General features: G+C 34.4%; 1 protein-coding gene across 1 annotated transcript in view; it reads right to left on the bottom strand.

Moving 5' to 3' along the window:
* Positions 1-11332: 11332 nt before the first annotated feature.
* glcci1a (glucocorticoid induced 1a) overlaps positions 11333-18782 on the bottom strand; it is a 64078-nt gene continuing 56628 nt past the window's right edge. Inside the window, exon 8 of the mRNA XM_073821580.1 lies at positions 11333-17323. Within this exon, the coding sequence (XP_073677681.1) occupies positions 17002-17323 (322 nt within the window). The 3' untranslated portion in view covers positions 11333-17001. The remainder of the gene's footprint in view (positions 17324-18782) is intronic.

Raw genomic sequence — 18782 nt, 5'->3', positions numbered from 1 at the left:
TAAGTAAAACGAAAACTATTTAAATTAAATAAACATAAAATATTATAAAACATTAAGTTGAAAAAAAAATACCAAAACTAAAATTAAACTAAATAAAATAATTTAAAAAACAATAAAATGAAAACAGAAAACAAAATGTAATTTAAATCAAAATATTAACAAATACTGTAATAAATATCAATCAAGGGCAACCATTAAACCCTGTTACCCAAGATACTGTAAAATGTAAAAGTATTTGTTTTTATGTTATTTTTGAAAAATCTGAAAGCTGTAAACATTGTTTTTTACTTTGCTTTAGTTGGCTTTTTTAAGCTCTGTGTTTTTATGTAAACATAATTCTGTAAACAAAAGGTTTAGTTTTGTTTTTGCTTAATCTGAATGCTGTAAACAAACGTTTTTGTTGAGGTTTTGATCAATAAAAATGCTGTAAACAAAAGATTTGTTTGACTTTTTGTTTTTGATCAATCAGAATGCTGTAAACAAAAGTTTTTGTTTGACTTTTTGTTTTTGATAAATCTAAATGTTGTAAGCAAAAGTTTCTGTTTTACTTTTTGTTTTTGATAAATCAAAATGCTGTAAACAAAAGTTTTTGTTTTGATTTGTTTTGTTTTTGATGTAAACACAATGCTTTAAACGAAAGTTTTTGTTTTGCTTCAATTTGTTTTTAATCAATCAGAAAGCTTGAAACAAAAGTTTGGGTTGTGTTTTGCATTGTTTTTGATCAATCTGAATGTTGTAAACAAAAGTTTCTGTCTTGCTTTGTTTTGTTTTTGATCAATCCGAATGTTGTAAACAAAAGTTTTTGTTTTACTTCTTGTTTTTGATAAATCAAAATGCTTTAACATTTTGTTTTGTTTTGTCTTGTTTTTGATCAGTCAGAATGCTGTAAATGAAAGTTTTGTTTTGCTTTGTTTTGTTTTAGATTAATCTAAATGTTGTAAACAAAAGTTTCTGTCTTGCTTTGCTTTGTTTTGATAAATCAAAATGCTGTAAACTAATGTTTTTGTTTTGTTTTTAATCAATCAGAATGCTGTAGACTAAAATTTTGCTTTGTTTTGTTTATGATCAGTCAGAATGCTGTAAAAAAGTAATTGAATGAAATTGTTTATAACAATTACAACGAAATGTATGTTTACATTGAGTCCAGATCTGGAGCCTCTTGTGTAGTGTTTTCCCTGCAGACTGCAGTGTGGGATACATCATGATGCTGCTACACAATTGGATTAAGAGGTTTATGGATTATGAAGATCTAAATGGGCTGACAAGGCAGTGATAGTCACCTGGAAAGTGAATACTATTGGATTAATGGTGGCCCAGACTCGAACCTGCCAGAATGAATTAAAGCAACAGCCAGTCTGCAGAGGTTCAGCCATGTTTGCTTTTGCTCCTGGAGTCAAGTAATCCTTTCTGATGCCAGTGTTATCCCTGTGTGAGTGGGGAAAACTCCTAATGTTGATCCTGCCAGCTCGGGTCACATACATTGACCTCATTCCCACTCATAGACCATAGTCTTTTACCATATCATAAAAAAAAATAATAATAAAAAATACAGTTTTTCATGCTGTATTATTATTATTATTTTTTACTGCCGGGAAACATAATAAATCCAAATTCCAGAGAGATGGATAAGCATAAAAATTCCCAGTCCTGCTTATCCAAAGCAAGCTTCTTTTTTCCAGGAATAAATACTGCAAAGTCTAAAGCAGAAGGGGAAACTCACATTTGTGATCCTGAACATGAAAAATAGTTTAGACGTTAGACTAATAATGGCTTGATTGTTTTACCAGCAATAGAGGTCAACATTGAGGGAAAGAAGCATTTTGAAGCACCCTATTAATATGCATTTTTTATACTGAACATTAGAAGTACTATTTCAAGAAACATTTGATCAATTCCTTGACTTTACAATTTTTATAATTATTAGCACGTGCAGTGCAAATATTAGTGTTATTATTATCAGCAGTGACAGTCATGGGGACATCCAGATTTATTGCATGTTTATTATAAGCAGAACAATAGAACATTGGGAATCAATAGTTATCATTGTGATGTTTGCATAGTATGCTGTATTAATGATCCCTGATGAGGTCCTTCCAGAATGCCAGTCGCAGGTCTGTTTATGGAAATAGAATTAGTTATAGGAAACAGTGATCATTTCCTTGTTGCAGACCCTCTTTAAAGGGGGCATCTGGTTGTATCATGATGAAATTCATGTGATAATTGTGGGGGGGTGTGGTTTTGCACCGTACCTATAGTCGTGTTCATAATTGTTGTTTTGTTGTGTTCATAACCATTCTGTTTTGCCATTTTGTTTGCTTTATTTTGAGAAACCAGAATACTTTAAACAAAAGTTTTTGTTTTGCTTTGTTTTTGTGAATTCAGATTATGCGAATTCAGAATACTGTGAACAAAAATGTTTGCTTTACTTTGTTTTTGCAGAATCCGATTTTGAGAAATCAGAATACTGTGAACAGAAGTTTTTTTTCTGTTTTTGTGAAATCAGATTTTAAGAAATCAGGTTATGCGAAATCAGAATTCTGTGAACAAAAATGTTTGCTTTACTTTGTTTTTGCAAAATCAGGTTATAAGAAATCAGAATATAAGAAATCAGAATGCTGTGAACAAAAGTGTTTGTTTTGCTTTGTTTTTGCAAAATCAGATTATGAGAAATCAGAATATAAGAAATCAGAATGCTGTGAACAAAAGTGTTTGTTTTGCTTTGTTTTAGCGAAATCAGATTATGAGAAATCAGATTATAAGAAATCAGAATGCTGTGAACAAAAGAGTTTTTGTTTTGCCTTGTTTTTGCAAAATCAGATCATGAGAAATCAGAATATAAGAAATCAGAATACTGTGAACAAAAGTGTTTGTTTTGCTTTGTTTTTGCAAAATCAGATTATGAGAAATCAGAATATAAGAAATCAGAATGCTGTGAACAAAAATGTTTGCTTTACTTTGTTTTTGCAAAATCAGGTTATAAGAAATCAGAATATAAGAAATCAGAATGCAGTGAACAAAAGTGTTTGTTTTGCTTTGTTTTTGCAAAATCAGATTATGAGAAATCAGAATATAAGAAATCAGAATGCTGTGAACAAAAGTGTTTGTTTTGCTTTGTTTTAGCGAAATCAGATTATGAGAAATCAGATTATAAGAAATCAGAATGCTGTGAACAAAAGAGTTTTTGTTTTGCCTTGTTTTTGCAAAATCAGATTATGAGAAATCAGAATATAAGAAATCAGAATACTGTGAACAAAAGTGTTTGTTTTGCTTTGTTTTAGCGAAATCAGATCATGAGAAACCAGATTATAAGAAATAAGAATACTGTGAACAATAGTTTTTGTTTGGGTTTGTTTTAGTGAAATCAGATTAAGAGAAATCTGAATATAAGAAATCAGAATGCTGTGAACAAAAGTGTTTGTTTTGCTTTGTTTTAGCAAAATCAGATTATGAGAAATCAGATTATAAGAAATCAGAATGCTGTGAACAAAAGTGTTTGTTTTGCTTTGTTTTTGCAAAATCAGATTATGAGAAATCAGAATATAAGAAATCAGAATGCTGTGAACAAAAGAGTTTTTGTTTTGCCTTGTTTTTGCAAAATCAGATCATGAGAAATCAGAATATAAGAAATCAGAATACTGTGAACAAAAGTGTTTGTTTTGCTTTGTTTTAGCGAAATCAGATCATGAGAAAACAGATTATAAGAAATAAGAATACTGTGAACAATAGTTTTTGTTTGGGTTTGTTTTAGTGAAATCAGATTAAGAGAAATTTGAATACCGTGAACAAAAAAAAAGCTTGCTTTACTTTGTTTTTGCAAAATCAGGTTATGAGAAATCAGAATACTGTGAACAAAATTTTTGTTTTGTTTTATTTTTGTGAAATCAGATTATGCAACTTCAGATTATGAGAAATCAGAATACTGTGAACAAAATTTGCTTTGTTTTTGAGAATTTAGATTATGAGAACTCAGATTATTGGAAACTAAATACTGTGGACAAAAGTTTTTGTTTTGCTTCATTTTTGAGAAATCAAATTATGAGAAATCTAAATACTGTGAACAAAAGTTTTTGCTTCATTTTTGAGAAATCAGATTATGAGAAATCAGAATACTGTAAACAAAATTTGTTTTGTTTTTGAGAATTCAGATTATGAGAAATCGGGTTATGAGAAATCAGAATGCTGTGAACAACATTTTTGTTTTGCTTTGTTTTGAGAAATCAGATTATGCAAATTTAGATGGAAATCAGAATACTTTGAACAAAATTTGATGATAAGAAATCAGAATACTGTGAACAACAGATTTTGTTTTAGAGAATTCAGATTATGAGAAATCAGGTTATGAGAAATCAGAATACTGTAAACAAAATTTGTTTTGTTTTTGAGAATTCAGATTATGAGAAATCAGGTTATGAGAAATCAGAATGCTGTGAACAACATTTTTGTTCTGCTTTGTTTTGAGAAATCAGATTATGCAAATTTAGATGGAAATCAGAATACTTTGAACAAAATTTGATGATAAGAAATCAGAATACTGTGAACAACAGATTTTGTTTTAGAGAATTCAGATTATGAGAAATCAGGTTATGAGAAATCAGAATGCTGTGAACAAATGTGTTTGTTTTGTTTTATTTTTCAGAAATCAGATTATGAGATCAGAATGCTATGAAACAAAAGTTGTAGTTTTAGTTTATTTTCGAAGAAAGCTGTGAACAGATGTTTTTGTTTCGCTTTGTTTTGTGTATTTGTAATCAGAATGCTTTAACATTTTTTTTGTTTTGCTTTGCTTGAGCTGACTTTCTTTTGTTTTGTTTTTGAAAAATCAGAATGCTTTGTACATTCATATGTTTTGGGGTTTTTTTAAACTGGAATGCTGTAAACATCGTTTTGGTTTTGCTTTGAGTTGACTTTGTTTTGTTTTGTCTTAAGAAATTCAGAATGCTGTAAACTAAAGTTTTGTTTTGCTTTGTTTTGTTATTAAGAATTGTGTTTTGCTTTGCTTGAGTTGACTTTGTTTTTAAGCAATCTGTTATGACAAATCAGAATGATGTAAGCAAAAGCAGTTTGTTTTGTTTAGCTTTGCATTAGTTTTGCTTGGTTTGGTTTCTTTTTGTTTTGTTTTTGAGAACTAAACAGAGCTGAGTGGCATCAAAATCTATTATGAGATAATTAAACAAAACCCTAGTGGCCTTGTTAGAGTCATATTTGCTCTTTATTAACAGATTCCTTGTATGGCACGCATTAAAACACCAGACATTATGTTTCCATAACCAGAGCTGTGACAGCCTAATGTCTCATTAAGGTCATGTTTTTGCATCATAAAGTTTTTGTTCTTGCATGTTGAAAGCACTCCAGATCAAATAAAGGCTGCAATGCATCAGACAGACATCAAATAAAACCTCCCAGGCAAATCTGTTTGGATATCTTGTAACATGATTCAAAATGAGGTCAAATGTCTGCAGTGACTGCATTTTTGAAAATTTTAACAGTGTTTTGCACCCTCATCAAATGAATTATCCACCCTATTTCTATCCTGATGATTGTCTATGCAATAGGCAAACGCAATAGACAGACATACAGTGTTTGCTAGTAAGACTTATGACTATGTAGTTTATTAGCGGTGAATGTTGCTGAATAGACCTAACGGTGGCATCTGCAGCATAAACGTAAGGTCAGCTAAAATTCACCCCCATTCAGCAGCAGTTCATCTTAAACTGCAGTACAACAGTAAGACCTCTAAGCCAGACGCCACATACACCTCCTACACACAATCAATATAGCAATTATAAGATGACAGGACCAGATTCAATATACACTAACACAGCATCTTTGTTAACAATCTCCCTGAACTGATTCAGCACCGAGCTGATCACAACCAAAGCATTGCTTTCATCGCATTGTTTTCAACAGCGCCCTCTGCTGTATACAAACCATTACAAGTCAGCTTACATTTCTGTACTTATTATTTTATCACTTTGGCTTTTATTTAATCGTTTACAATCCAGTCTTTATGGTGTTTTGGCTACTTGTCTCTTTTTTGTTTACTTGTGTCATAAGAAGCTTTTTATTTGAAAAGATCATCGTCTCAGAGCCTTTTCTTCACTGTCACAGATGAAGCTGGTGTTTAGTGTGTAGTAATGTTTAATACAGTTAGAGACCCTGACCTTCTTGTTCTCATGTTGTTGTGCATCTGGATGGTCAACTTGTCTCTTTTTTCCTGATTAGATTTAGTTTGCAGGATTGCCTTCGTCTCTAAACAAACCGATCAACTCCTAGAGAAATATGTTGAAGTATATGTTAGGCAGTTTTGAAACCAAAACTGGGATTCATAAAATATGTGCTTTAAATGGAAGATTAAATAATAATAATAACAAATCGTTATTTAGTTTCATATAAATTAGAATGTTCTGGAAAAGTTCTTTTATTTCAGTAATTCGATTTAAATTGTGAAACTTGTGTATTAAATAAATTCAGTGCACACAGACTGAAGTAGTTTAAGGCTTTGGTTCTTTTAATTGTGATGATTTGGCTCACATTTAACAAAAACCCATCAATTCTTGCTCAACAAATTAGAATACTTCATAAGACCAAAAAAAAAAAAAAAACATTTTTAATGAATTGTTGGCCTTCTGGAAAGTGTGTTAATTTACTGTATATGTACTCAATACTTGGTAGGTGCTCCTTTTGCTTTAATTACTGCCTTGATTTGGCGTGGCATGGAGGTGATCAGTCTGTGGTCAGTGTTGACAGTGGCCTTCAGCTCATCTACATTTTTGGTCTCTTGTTTCTCATTTTCCTCTTGACAATACCCCATAGATTATCTAAGGGGGTTCAGGTCTGGTGGGTTTGCTGGCCAGTCAAGCACACCAACACCATGGTAATTTATCCAACTTTTGGTGCTTTTGACAGTGTGTGCAGGTGCCAAATCCTGCTGGAAAATTAAATCAGCATCTTTAAAATGCTGGTCAGCAGAAAGAAACATGAAGTGTTCTAAATTTTCTTTGTAAACGGACTGCAGTGACTTTGGTTTTCAAAAAACACAGTGGATCAACACCAGCAGATGACATTGCACCACAAATCATCACAGACTGTGGAAACTTAACTCTGGACTTCAAGCAACTTGGGCTATGAGCATCTCCACCCTTCCTCCAGACTCTAGGACCTTGGTTTCCAAATGAAATACAAAACTTGTTCTCATCAGAAAAGAGGACTTTGGACCACTGGGCAACAGTCCATTTCTTCTTCTCCTTAGCCCAGGTAAGATGCCTCTGATGTTGTCTGTGGTTCAGGAGTGGCTTACATGTCTGTGAGGCCTTGACATGTCTGTGTGTGGTGGCTCTTGATGCCTTGACCCCAGCCTCAGTCCATTCCTTGTGAAGTTCACCCAAATTCTTGAATCAATTTAGCTGGACAATCTTCTCAAGGCTGTGGTTTTCTTGGTTGGTTGTGCATCTTTTTCTTCCACACTTTTTCCTTCCACTCAACTTTCTGTTAACATGCTTGGATACAGCACTCTGTGAACAGCCAGCTTCTTTGGCAAAGAATGTTTGTGGCTTACCCTCCTTGTGAAGGGTGTCAATGATTGTCTTCTGGACAACTGTCAGATCAGCAGTCTTCCCCATGATTGTGTGACCTAGTGAACCAAACTGAGAGAAGGCTTTGAAGGCTCAGGAAACCTTTGCAGTTGTTTTGAGTTGATTAGCTGATTGGCATGTCACCATATTCTAATTTGTTAAGAGTGAATTGATGGGTTTTTGTTAAATGTGAGCTAAAATCATCACAATTAAAAGAACCAAAGACTTAAACTACTTTCAGTCTGTTTGCATTGAATTGACACGAGTTTCACAATTTGAGTTGAATTATTGAAATAAATAACTTTTCCACAACATTCTAATTTATTGAGATGCACCTACCTGCATACCTACTGCATATACACAGTATATACACTCTGGTTGTATTTATTTGATCGGAAATGCAGTAAAATATTAATTTGTTCATAAATACAGAAAAATAGTAATATATTTTTACAGTTTTAAATAATTTTTCTATCTGAAAATATTGTCAAAAGTAATTTATTGCTGAGTCAAAGCTGAATTTTCAGCATCATTACTCCAGTATTTAGTGTCATGATCCTTTAGAAATCATTCTAATATGCTGATTTGCTGTTCAAGAAACATTTCTTATTATTATCAGTGTTGAAAACAGTTGTGCCGCTTAATATTTTTGATATTAGAAAATTGAAAAGAACAAAATTGATTAAAAATAGAAATCTTTTGTGACATAAATGTCTTCACTGTCACTTTTGATCAATTTAATGTGTCCTTGCTGAATAAAAGTACAGTTTATATATTTTATTGTTATTGATGTTTTGTGAAAAAATAACTTCTGTTGATTGGAGTACAGTACTCATGTTGGTCTATGACTATTTAAGTCTACTTTTGTACTAGATCTCAAACCTTTTACAAACCCTATAATGTAAAACTGTCATTCAGTCCCCTATACAACGCATTTGATCAGTTTGTTCCCACAGTCTGCGCCCTTCACATAGTCAGCAAGAGCTTCTGTCATGCAGGGTTATGTCTTCAAGTGTCCTCTAAAGACCAACAGGCCCAGAAGCTGTGAATAATTTGTCTTGCAGAGAAGGTGAGCTGTGTGCCTTTGAAAGTCCTCAGGGCTCGTGCACAGAGACTGAATCCTGACAGCTGAACTTCCTCAACCCTCTTCATCAGTCCTGACATGTGATACAGCCATGCTGTTACCTTTCAGGTCCTAGAAGCTGTTTAGAGAGTATAACACCCCTTTCCCCTGGTTCACACAAAAATTAAAGATCTGTCATCTTTTACTCACCCTCATGTTTTTCCAAACCTTCATGACTTATTTTAATCCTTTTTTTAGCCTTTTTAATGATTGGACAGATTAGAGTTGACAGGAAGCGAAGTGGGAGAGAGAGGGGCAGGATCAGGAAAGGTCCTCGAGTAGGGATTTGAACTTGGGACACCTATACAATAAAAATACATTAATTTGAGTTCTGGAGACGAACAAATGTCTTAAGGGTTTGGAACTAATTTTTGAGTGAACTAACTCTTAATAGTTTTAATGAGGGGAAACTATAATCCCATGAAGCATTTGCGAACTACATTATTGAATTAAAATGATGGAGAAATATAAAATAGTTGTTGATTATGCATCTAAATTATTTTAAGTTTAAGTGTTTTGAGAGCTTAGGGAAACCATATCGATTATGTCATTTGCAGTGCTTAATAGAAGAGTTAGCTTCAAGCTCTTTTGGCTTTTGGCTCTTTGGGTAATGTCGTTTTTCACCAGGAACTCTGCTGTTAAACATGATTATTTAAAAAAGAAGTTCAAATAATGCAAACTGGTCACCTCAACAAAAGCATACAGTATATCATTGATTAAAAATTTGGAGCTCACAGTCTGTCTTATAAGTCACTGATAAAATTTGATTGATTCAAGTTCCCAATGTAGACAATGGACATTTTTGGCCATTAAATGTAGCTATACTTTTCATATCTTGGGTGCACTACACCTTTTATGGATCTTTTGGTATTTTAAAAGGTCCTGAAAATCTCATTTTCTTTGAAGTGGACCTTAGTTGCAAAATTCACTTTTACATGGTGTTTGCATATACAGTATGCCACAAAAGTGAGTACACCCCTCACATTTCAGCAACCATTTTAGTACATCTTCTCAAGGGACAAAACTATAGAAATGAAACTTGGATATATTTTAGAGTAGTTAATGTGCAGCTTGTATAGCAGTAGAGATTTACTGTCCTCTGAAAATTACTCAACATACAGCCATTAGCTGGCAACAAAAGTGAGTACACATAAGTGAACTTGTCCAAAGTGTCTATATATTGTGTTAGCACCATTGTTATCTGGCACTGCCTTAATCATCCTGGGCATGGCATTGACCAGAGCTGCACAGGTTGTTGCTGGGATCCTCTTCCACTCCTCACGAAGCTGCTGGACGTTAGACACATGGTGCTTCTCCAACTTACGCTTGAGGATGTCCCACATGTGCTTAATAGGGTTCAGGTCTGGACACATACTTGGCCACCCCATCACCATCACTTTCAGCTTCAGCTTCCTCAGCAAGGCAGTTGTCATCTTGGTGGTGTGTTTGGGATCATTATCATGTTGGAAAACTGCCGTTCAGCCTAGTTTCTGGAGGGAGTTTCATGTTCTGCTTCAGAATGTACAGTACATAATGGAATCCATGTTTCCCCTAATGAACTGCAGCTCCCCAGAACCAGCAGCACTCATGCTGCCCCAGACCATGATGCTACCACCACCATGTTTGACTGTAGGCAAGACACAATTTTCTTGGTACTCCTCACCAGGGCATCGCCACACATGCTGAACACCATCTGAGCCAAACAAGTTTATCTTATAGTCTCATCAGACCACAGGACATGCTTCCAGTAATTCATGCTCTTGGATTTGTTGTCTTCAGCAAACTGTTTGTAGGCTTTCTTGTGAGCCAGCTTCAGATGAGGCTTCCTTCTGGGACGACGCCTATGCAAACCGACTTGTTGCAGTGTGCGGCGTATGGTCTGAGCACTGACAAGCTGAGTTTCTACTTCAGCAACCTTTAAAGCAATGCTGGCAGCACTCATGCATCTGTTTTTTGAAGCCAGGTTCTGCACCTGACGCACAGAACAAGAGCTCAACTTCGTTGAGTGACTCTTGCAAGGCCTGTTCCGAATGAAACCCATCTTGGAAAACCTTTGTATAACCCTGACCACTGTAATGTAACTCGGTTTCAGGGTGTGACTGAACCTGTAATAGCCTTGGCCATCTTTGTAGAGAGCAACCATTCTAATTCTCAAATCCTCAGAGAGTAGGACATGTGGCTTTCATGGTTAAACAACATACTGCTGTTATCATTCAGGGTGTACTCACTTTTGTTGCCAGCTATTTTGACAATAATGGCTGTATGTTGAGATATTTTCAGAGGACAGTAAATCTAAAATATATCCAAGATTCATTTCTATAGCATTGTCCGCTGAGAAGATATACTAAAATGCTTGCTGAAATGTGAGGGGTGTACTCACTTTTGTGACATACTGTAAATGTGTAAGCAGTAACTCATTATCATTTGAACTGTGAACAGAGCCGTTTTTGACAAGGTAAAAAGGGCGCCGTTTTACACGAACATTGAGGAATTTTAATCAAAGTATGTTGCAGACATTTCATGAAGAATCATACCAACTTGTGAATAATATTAGAATAATATTTTCTTTTGGAGTGCAATAATAGTTTTTAGGAAGCAAGGAAGTGACTATCCTAGGAAAGACGGAGAGGAGACTGGATTTTAATTCTAAGGATTATTTTATTTAAATAAGACACAAGATTCCTATTATTGAAATAAAGAAACAATTAGCCGCTCGAGGCTAAAAGTTGAAGAAAGTGTGGCTTCTTGACACTGTCATTTGTATACAGTCACCAGACACAGACAGTGGGCCTATAACCTTATGCAAGCTCAGCAACCTGTGCCACAGGAAAACAATTCAGGCTACAAGGCTTTAAAAATCATTTTCTTGACGTGAGAGTTGGCGACAGGCGAAGAGTAATGACTATGCGGGTCCTCAGTCAATATTTTTTGTGAATCCACCTCCATTCACACACATATCTGGTTTGTACAGTCACAACAACAAAATGCTTTATTGCCATTGTGTGTGAACAGACTGCAGCAGGTCAGCCTGACATTTTCACCTGATCTACAAACACACCTCCTGTGATGGCCAGCAATGTGCTTTTAAACTGCAGTGCTGGTTTTGACAGCAGTCGATGGCTTTATTAACAGGCTGTGTGCTGATTTGGCTCCAGAATCACACATGTATGGAATGGAGATGAAATGGTGCAGATTTTCGAGCTTTTAAAACAAAAGAGCATGATTATTGCAAACCCTTCACTTAGCAAAAGGAGTTTCATCTACTTGGTCTTTTAATATAAGGTGCAGCATAAAAGGTTGCATTGTTACTTTTAAAGCCTTTCGTATCGATTGTGTAATATTATATCAGTTTTCAATGGTTGATCTTATGAGATGGATAAATTAATATCTTTCTTTTGATTGCAAAAGCACAATAGGTTGTTTGACCATATAAAAAAAATCAACATTTACTGGCAAATCATGCTTGCCTGTCACTTGTTCATGGACAAAAATTTGATCAGTTAATCAGTGAAAATCATAAAAGCATGCAACATATGTATAAACATGTATGGTACTTTGAATAAATACACTCCTGAAAAAATGTTTTTGTTGAACTGCAGATGACAAAACCTTTGAGCATAGATTGATTTAAATATTTGAGGCTTGGTGTTTTATGGCTGATATATATCCTGTTTGTATTAAGCCAAGCTTTTAGGTGAATCTCTTGAATGCTGTCAATGAAACAAAACAAAAACACTTTAAATAAATTACGATTGGTTCACTGTAAAAAATGCTGCTGCAATTAGTTGTAACAACTTAAAATTTGTTTAGATAACTTAAATATCCAAGTTAAGTAAACAAAAGTTAAGTCAACAGAACTTATTATTTCAGTTCAAGCATTAACACTTGCGTTTCAAACTTTAACCGACCCAGTTATTACTTATTCTAATGTTGAATTTTAATTTGTCATAACTAATCACAGCAATCATTTTTTTTACAGTGTTTTATGCCCGTTTGTTATTTTGCATTGTGACATTTTTTAATGATTAAGTTCATAAATCCTTAAATTTCCATTGCTGTAATGTGAAAAATATTATTTTCATTAACGTATTTTTTAAAATACTTATAATAGTAAGTAAATGTTTATTCAGTGTATTTGTTGTAATGATTTTCATTTATGCTGAATTTTTTTAAACAATGAATTAATACAATTTTATGTAATTACAATTAATAAAAAAAAAATGTCACAATGCCAAAAAAAATAATAATAAGAAGCTATTTTAATGATCCTAAAAACAATTTTTTTTGTGAAATTCACCCTTTTGTTTTAGACTTATCACCAGCAGCACGTTATGGAAGCCCGCTCCCACCACTGAATAATAATAATAATAATAATAAAAAAAGAAATATTGCAATATTTCATCTCACATTTTTTTTTCTTACAATTGCTAGTTTACATCTCGAAATTCTGACTTTTTTCTCACAGTTGCTTGATATAAACTGACAACTATGAGTTAAAAAGTCAGAATTGCCATAAAAACTCACAATTGTGAGTTAAGTCAGAGTTCTGAAATATAAACGGGCAATTCTGAGAATGTATCAGTATTTTTCCTCCTTAAAAATGGACTTTGATTTCTCTCAATTGTGTTTTTAATCACGTAATTGTGATCTTTTTTTCTCAGAATTGCGAGTTTATATCTCGCAAATCTGACTTTATAACCCACAATTGGGAGGTTTTATGTCTGTGAGATATAAACTTGCAATAATGAGAAAGTATTGATCTTTTTTCCCCCTCAAAATTTGACTCTTACAATTTTAGTTTTTTGGTTTGTTTTTGTCGCACAATTGTGATTTTATTTCACTTGAGTTTTTGAGTTTTCACAATTCTGACTTTATTTCTCCCAGTTGTGAGTTTTTGTCATGCAATTCTGACTTTATTAAATCGCAATTTCAGAATCAATTTTTTTAATAGACTTTATTACTCTCAATTGTAAGTTTTTATTTCACAATTTTGACTTTTTTTCCTCGCTATTGCGAATTTACATTTCACAGTTCTGACTTTTTCTAACAGTTGCGTGATATAAACTCGCAATTATGAGTTTTAAAGTCCGAATTGCAAGAGATAAACACAATTGTGAAATAAAGTCCGAATTGCGAGATATGAACACAATTGTGACCTTTTTTTCTCAGAATTGTGAGTTTACATTTTGCAAATCTGATTTAAAACCCACAATTGGGAGTTAAGTCAGAGCTGTGAGATATAAACTTGCAATTCTGAGAATGTATCAGTCTTTTTCCCCCTCAAAATTTTACTTCATAACAACACAATTCTGACTTTATTTTTTCTCATTTGGGAGCTTTTATTTTACAATTCTGACTATTTCTCTCATTTTTAAGTTTTACCTCACAATTCTGACTTTATTACTCTCAATTGCGAGTTTGCGTCTCACAATTCTGACTTTTTCTTACAGATGCATAATATAAACTCGCAATTATCAGTTATGAAGACAGAATTGTGAGATATGAACACAGTTGTTATATAAAGTGTGAATTGCAAGATATTAACTCACAATTGTGACCTTTTTTCTCAGAATTGCGAGTTTATATCTTGCAAATCTGACTTTATAATCCACAATTGTGAGTTAAGTCAGAGCTGTGAGATATAATCTTGCTGAGAAAAAGGGTCACAATTGTGAGTTTATATCTTGCAATTCACACTTTGTTAACGTATTAGTCTTTTCCCCCTCAAAATTTGACTTTATAACTGCCATTGTCAGACACTATTTTTTAGACACTTCATTTCACTCAATTGTGAGTTTTTATCTCACAATTCTGACCTTATTTCTCTCGATTGTGAGTTATCTCACAGTTCTGACTTTATTTCTCTCAGTTGTGTTTTAATCTCGTAATTCTGAGAAAAAAGTCAAAATTGTGAGTTTCTATGTCGCATTTCTGCCTTTCTAGCTAATTTTTTAATTCAGTGGTGGCAATGTGCTTCCATAGCATGTCCTAGTAGCATGTTGGAAAAAAAAAAAACTGAAAAGATTTTGAGAATAATATTGAAAAAGTTACAAGGCATTATGAGAATAAAGTTGCAATGGTACAGTAACAGAAATCTATAAAACTAAAAAACGAAAAGTTTAAAAATAGGTGTAAAATAATAGGAATCATAAATCAGAATGGGATTAACCTTTTTTTTTTGCGTATTTTAATCTTATAATGTTACGATTTTATTCTTGAAACTTATGGAATTTCTTTAAATAGGTTTTCTTTCTTTAAATTCAGTTTTATTATCAAAATCTTTTTTTTTTTTTTTCAACATGCCACTTAAACAGCACTGTAATAGACAGAAGAGCATCTCACACTCCTCAATCCTGTGATCTGGGCAATAGATTTGTCATATTAAATGCTAATATATATATATAATCATGGACCACAAAACCAGTCATAAGGGTAATTTTTTTGAAATTGAGAATTATGTCATCTGAAAGCTGAATAAATAAATAGGACAATATTTGGTCTACTATTTGACTCTTTGAAAATCTGAGGGTGCAAAAAAAATAAAAATATTGAGAAAATCGCTTTTGAAGTTCTTAGCAATGCATACTACTAATCAAAAATTAAGTTTTGATATATTTACGGTAAGAAATTTACAAAATACCTTCATGGAACATGATCTTTACTTAATATCCAAATGACTTTTGGCATAAAAGAAAATAATTTTGACCCATACAATGTATTTTGGCTATTGCTACCAATATATCTGTGCCAGTTAAGACTGGTTTTGTGGCCCATATGTGACCCTGGACCACAAAACCAGTCTTAAGTCGCTGGGGTATATTTGTAGCAATAGCCAAAAATACATTGCATGGGTCAAAATTATAGATTTTTCTTTTATGCCAAAAATCATTAGGAAATTAAGTAAAGATCATGTTCCATGAAGATTTTTTGTAAAATTCCTACTGTAAATATATAAAAAAGTAATTTTTGATTAGTAATATGCATTGTTAAGAACTTAATTTGGAGAACTTTAAAGGTGATTTTCTCAGTATTTAGATTTTTTTGCACCCTCAGATTCCAGATTTTCAAATAGATGTATCTCAGCCAAATATTGTCCTATCCTAACAAACCATATATCAGGTTTGTATACATATATGTATACATCTCAGTTTTGTCAAATTTAACCTTATGACTGGTTTTGTGGTCCAGGGTCACATATGTCATATAGTGACTGTGAAGATGCGTGTCTGATCCATGAGGGCTGAATGACCAAATGTTTTCAACACACAGTGTGTCCGACCCAATCAAACCCTCGGTGGGCCGGTCATCCCGACAGCACCTTGCAACATGGAATGTGATGGAGCGCAGAGAATGATGAGACGGATCTGAATGTGATTTTTACCTGAGTTTAAACCGCGTGTGATGCACCTGAAGCGAGGCCGCAGGCGGACACTGTGCAACAAAGTGTAAAAACAAAACCTTTAGTACTTTTTCTGTGTTTTCTCGTTCTGCAACCCAGAAAGTGGTCAACCCGTGGAGTACAGCTCCCATAATGTACATAACACAGCAATACACGGTTTTAAATTCAAACAAGCTTTTTTCTTTATATATAGATTTCTCATATATAGATATATTGATAGAGAGAGAGCTTATTCATACTGTGGATGTTGAAAGAGAACACGACACATAATTTAATGTTAAACATACGATCAGTTTCAAATGCATGCCCTGACACTATTGAGACCTTCCTGAAAGCTTCAGACGTCTTTCCCCTGGCGGTGATTTCGAAAGCGACACCTCGCTTTGCGCTGATTATAGTGCTCATACAAAAGCCACTTTGCTTAAATTTTAAGCACACGACGAAAGCAAAGCTGCGTTTGGAAACAGCTGTGCAGTTGCTCGGGATCAACGCGGAATCAAACCAGATGGAAAAAGTACCACATCCGACACTAAAAAAGCAAAACGGGAATATCTGGAATGTGACTGAACTTATCAATAGGCAAATTTAATAAATAAGATTTCCGTATGAGACTCTCACTCATTTATCAAGATAACAGTGAAGCCATTAGAATTTTTCGATTTGCATATTCTAAGGTCCTTTTCCCGTCCAGACGCCGAAGCGTGGCATTGCCACATACTCGAACCCTTCGGCTGCGTTTGCATTCGCGATTCTCGTTCGGGCCACAGTTGCTATGCCATGCAGATAGTAAAGATTCAGCACAAAGGTGGGGTCCATCAGAGAGAGAGAGAGGAGGAAATTTAGGGTGGGGAACGAACGGTCCTCTACACGGGAGCGGAGCGGCGCGACCGAGACCAGCTCTGCCGCGTTTAGCTGACTTCTGAGTTCTGAGGCTGGGAGGGCGATTCTGAGGGCGCCTCGTGCTGTTGGGAGGGAGATTCGGGAGGGTCGTCTGTGCTCGTGCTGGTGGAGACCTGAGTGGGCATGTGATGATGGTGTGGGGCGAGGGGGTGTGAACCACTGGGGCCGGCCTGGCTTTCCTCTTTCTCTTCGTCCTCCTGCTGGGAGCTGGAGTGCTGGAGCTGGGATCCCGGGAGCTTGACGGGGCAGAACGCAGAGCCCGTGGGGATGAAGTTGACCTTGTTTTTGTCAGGGCAGGAGAATAGGGGGACGGTGGCTGACTGTCTGGACCTGAGAAAGAGACAAAACTGATTTAAGAGAATGTTCCAAGTAGGATACTAATGTACACTAATGTATCACCACATTAAGATCACTGGACAGACATAGGAACTATAATTTGCCCTATAAAGCTTTTGTTGGCAGGTTGACATAACACAACGGAGTAGGCATTCTGTGCTTCTTCTGCTTCTTTTAAACCATTCCTAAGTGCTGTGTCTCTTGGATTTAGACAAAAAGGCATGTTCTGTTTGAATGGCCAGAAAGAACCTAGAGTAAATACACATATAGGGTGACATGACAAGATCAAAAAGATGGTGTCATGCTCTTTCTCTTAAAGGGATGGTTCGGAGTAGATTTGACTTCATTGCACGTCGACGTCACTTCCCTGGTCGACGTGTCGCCATTTGTAGTTTTTGAGACTAGTAGGGATCGGGTAAAAGTTGTTTTTAAAACACTCATGGTGGACTTACAAATGTTCTGATGCAGCGTTTTGTGAGTACATAACCTATTTACACTACTGTAGAAGTTTGGTAAGATTACTTGCACGTTTAGTGGTGCAATTTACGAGATACATCACATGTACCATTTACGTCAATAGCAAGCCATTCGAAAAACTCTGATATCTCCCTCAATGTTTGACTAAGGTAAAAAACACTTCGGATGGGGTAGTTACATGGGCTTCGGAGTGCATAGCAATGAAGTCAAATCTACTCCGGACCATCCCTTTAAGCAGCAGTGTTCTACTTGCATACATTCATTATTTAAAACATTTGTTTACAGGAGATGCAAGTTATTTTCTACTTTTTACATTGCATTATTTAAAATAATAGCCTATTATTTTCTACTTTTTTTTGCATGGCAATATTCATTTATTTTGTTTGCAAAAAAGAAAAGTTATTTTCCATTTTATTTTATTTAATTTTTCTTAGGAAACTTGGTTTTTACAATAAAACTGAAATGTTTTTTTTTTTTTTTTTTTCCACAAGAGTTTCGTTTCAAACAAGTACAAACACTACAACCCTTTAATAAATGATGAGGTCAAAAAATAAAATTAAAACCATTATTGAGGTAAAGTGTTCCATTAATCGAGGTTTTGATTTTAGGTCAAATCGTCCAGCCCTAGTTTTGTGTGTTTTACTGTGTGTAATTCTGCTGACTTATAGGTTACACTTGCACTCTCAGGTAGTCAAAAAGATGCCTGTATAACCCTCTGTATAAATATATATGTATGTATGTATGTATGTATGTATGTATGTATGTGTATATATATATATATATATATACACACATACATACAGGCTGTGCATGTCTGTTTTGCACTCTTTATTTTTTTGAGTTTGAACCCTTTATTACTGTTTGCTTTTTTGTATCTTGGCTGATTTGTGGATTGCACTCCAAAAAATTCTTTAATTTCTTCTTTTAAATTTCATTTCTTTATGTACTATTCTTTTCTTATGCCAACCATTTTTGA

Source organism: Garra rufa, chromosome 17 (genome assembly GCF_049309525.1).
Source record: "Garra rufa chromosome 17, GarRuf1.0, whole genome shotgun sequence".
NCBI lineage: Eukaryota > Metazoa > Chordata > Actinopteri > Cypriniformes > Cyprinidae > Garra > Garra rufa.
Note: the sequence above shows the minus strand (reverse complement) of the source record. Positions and strands in the feature narration are given on the sequence as shown.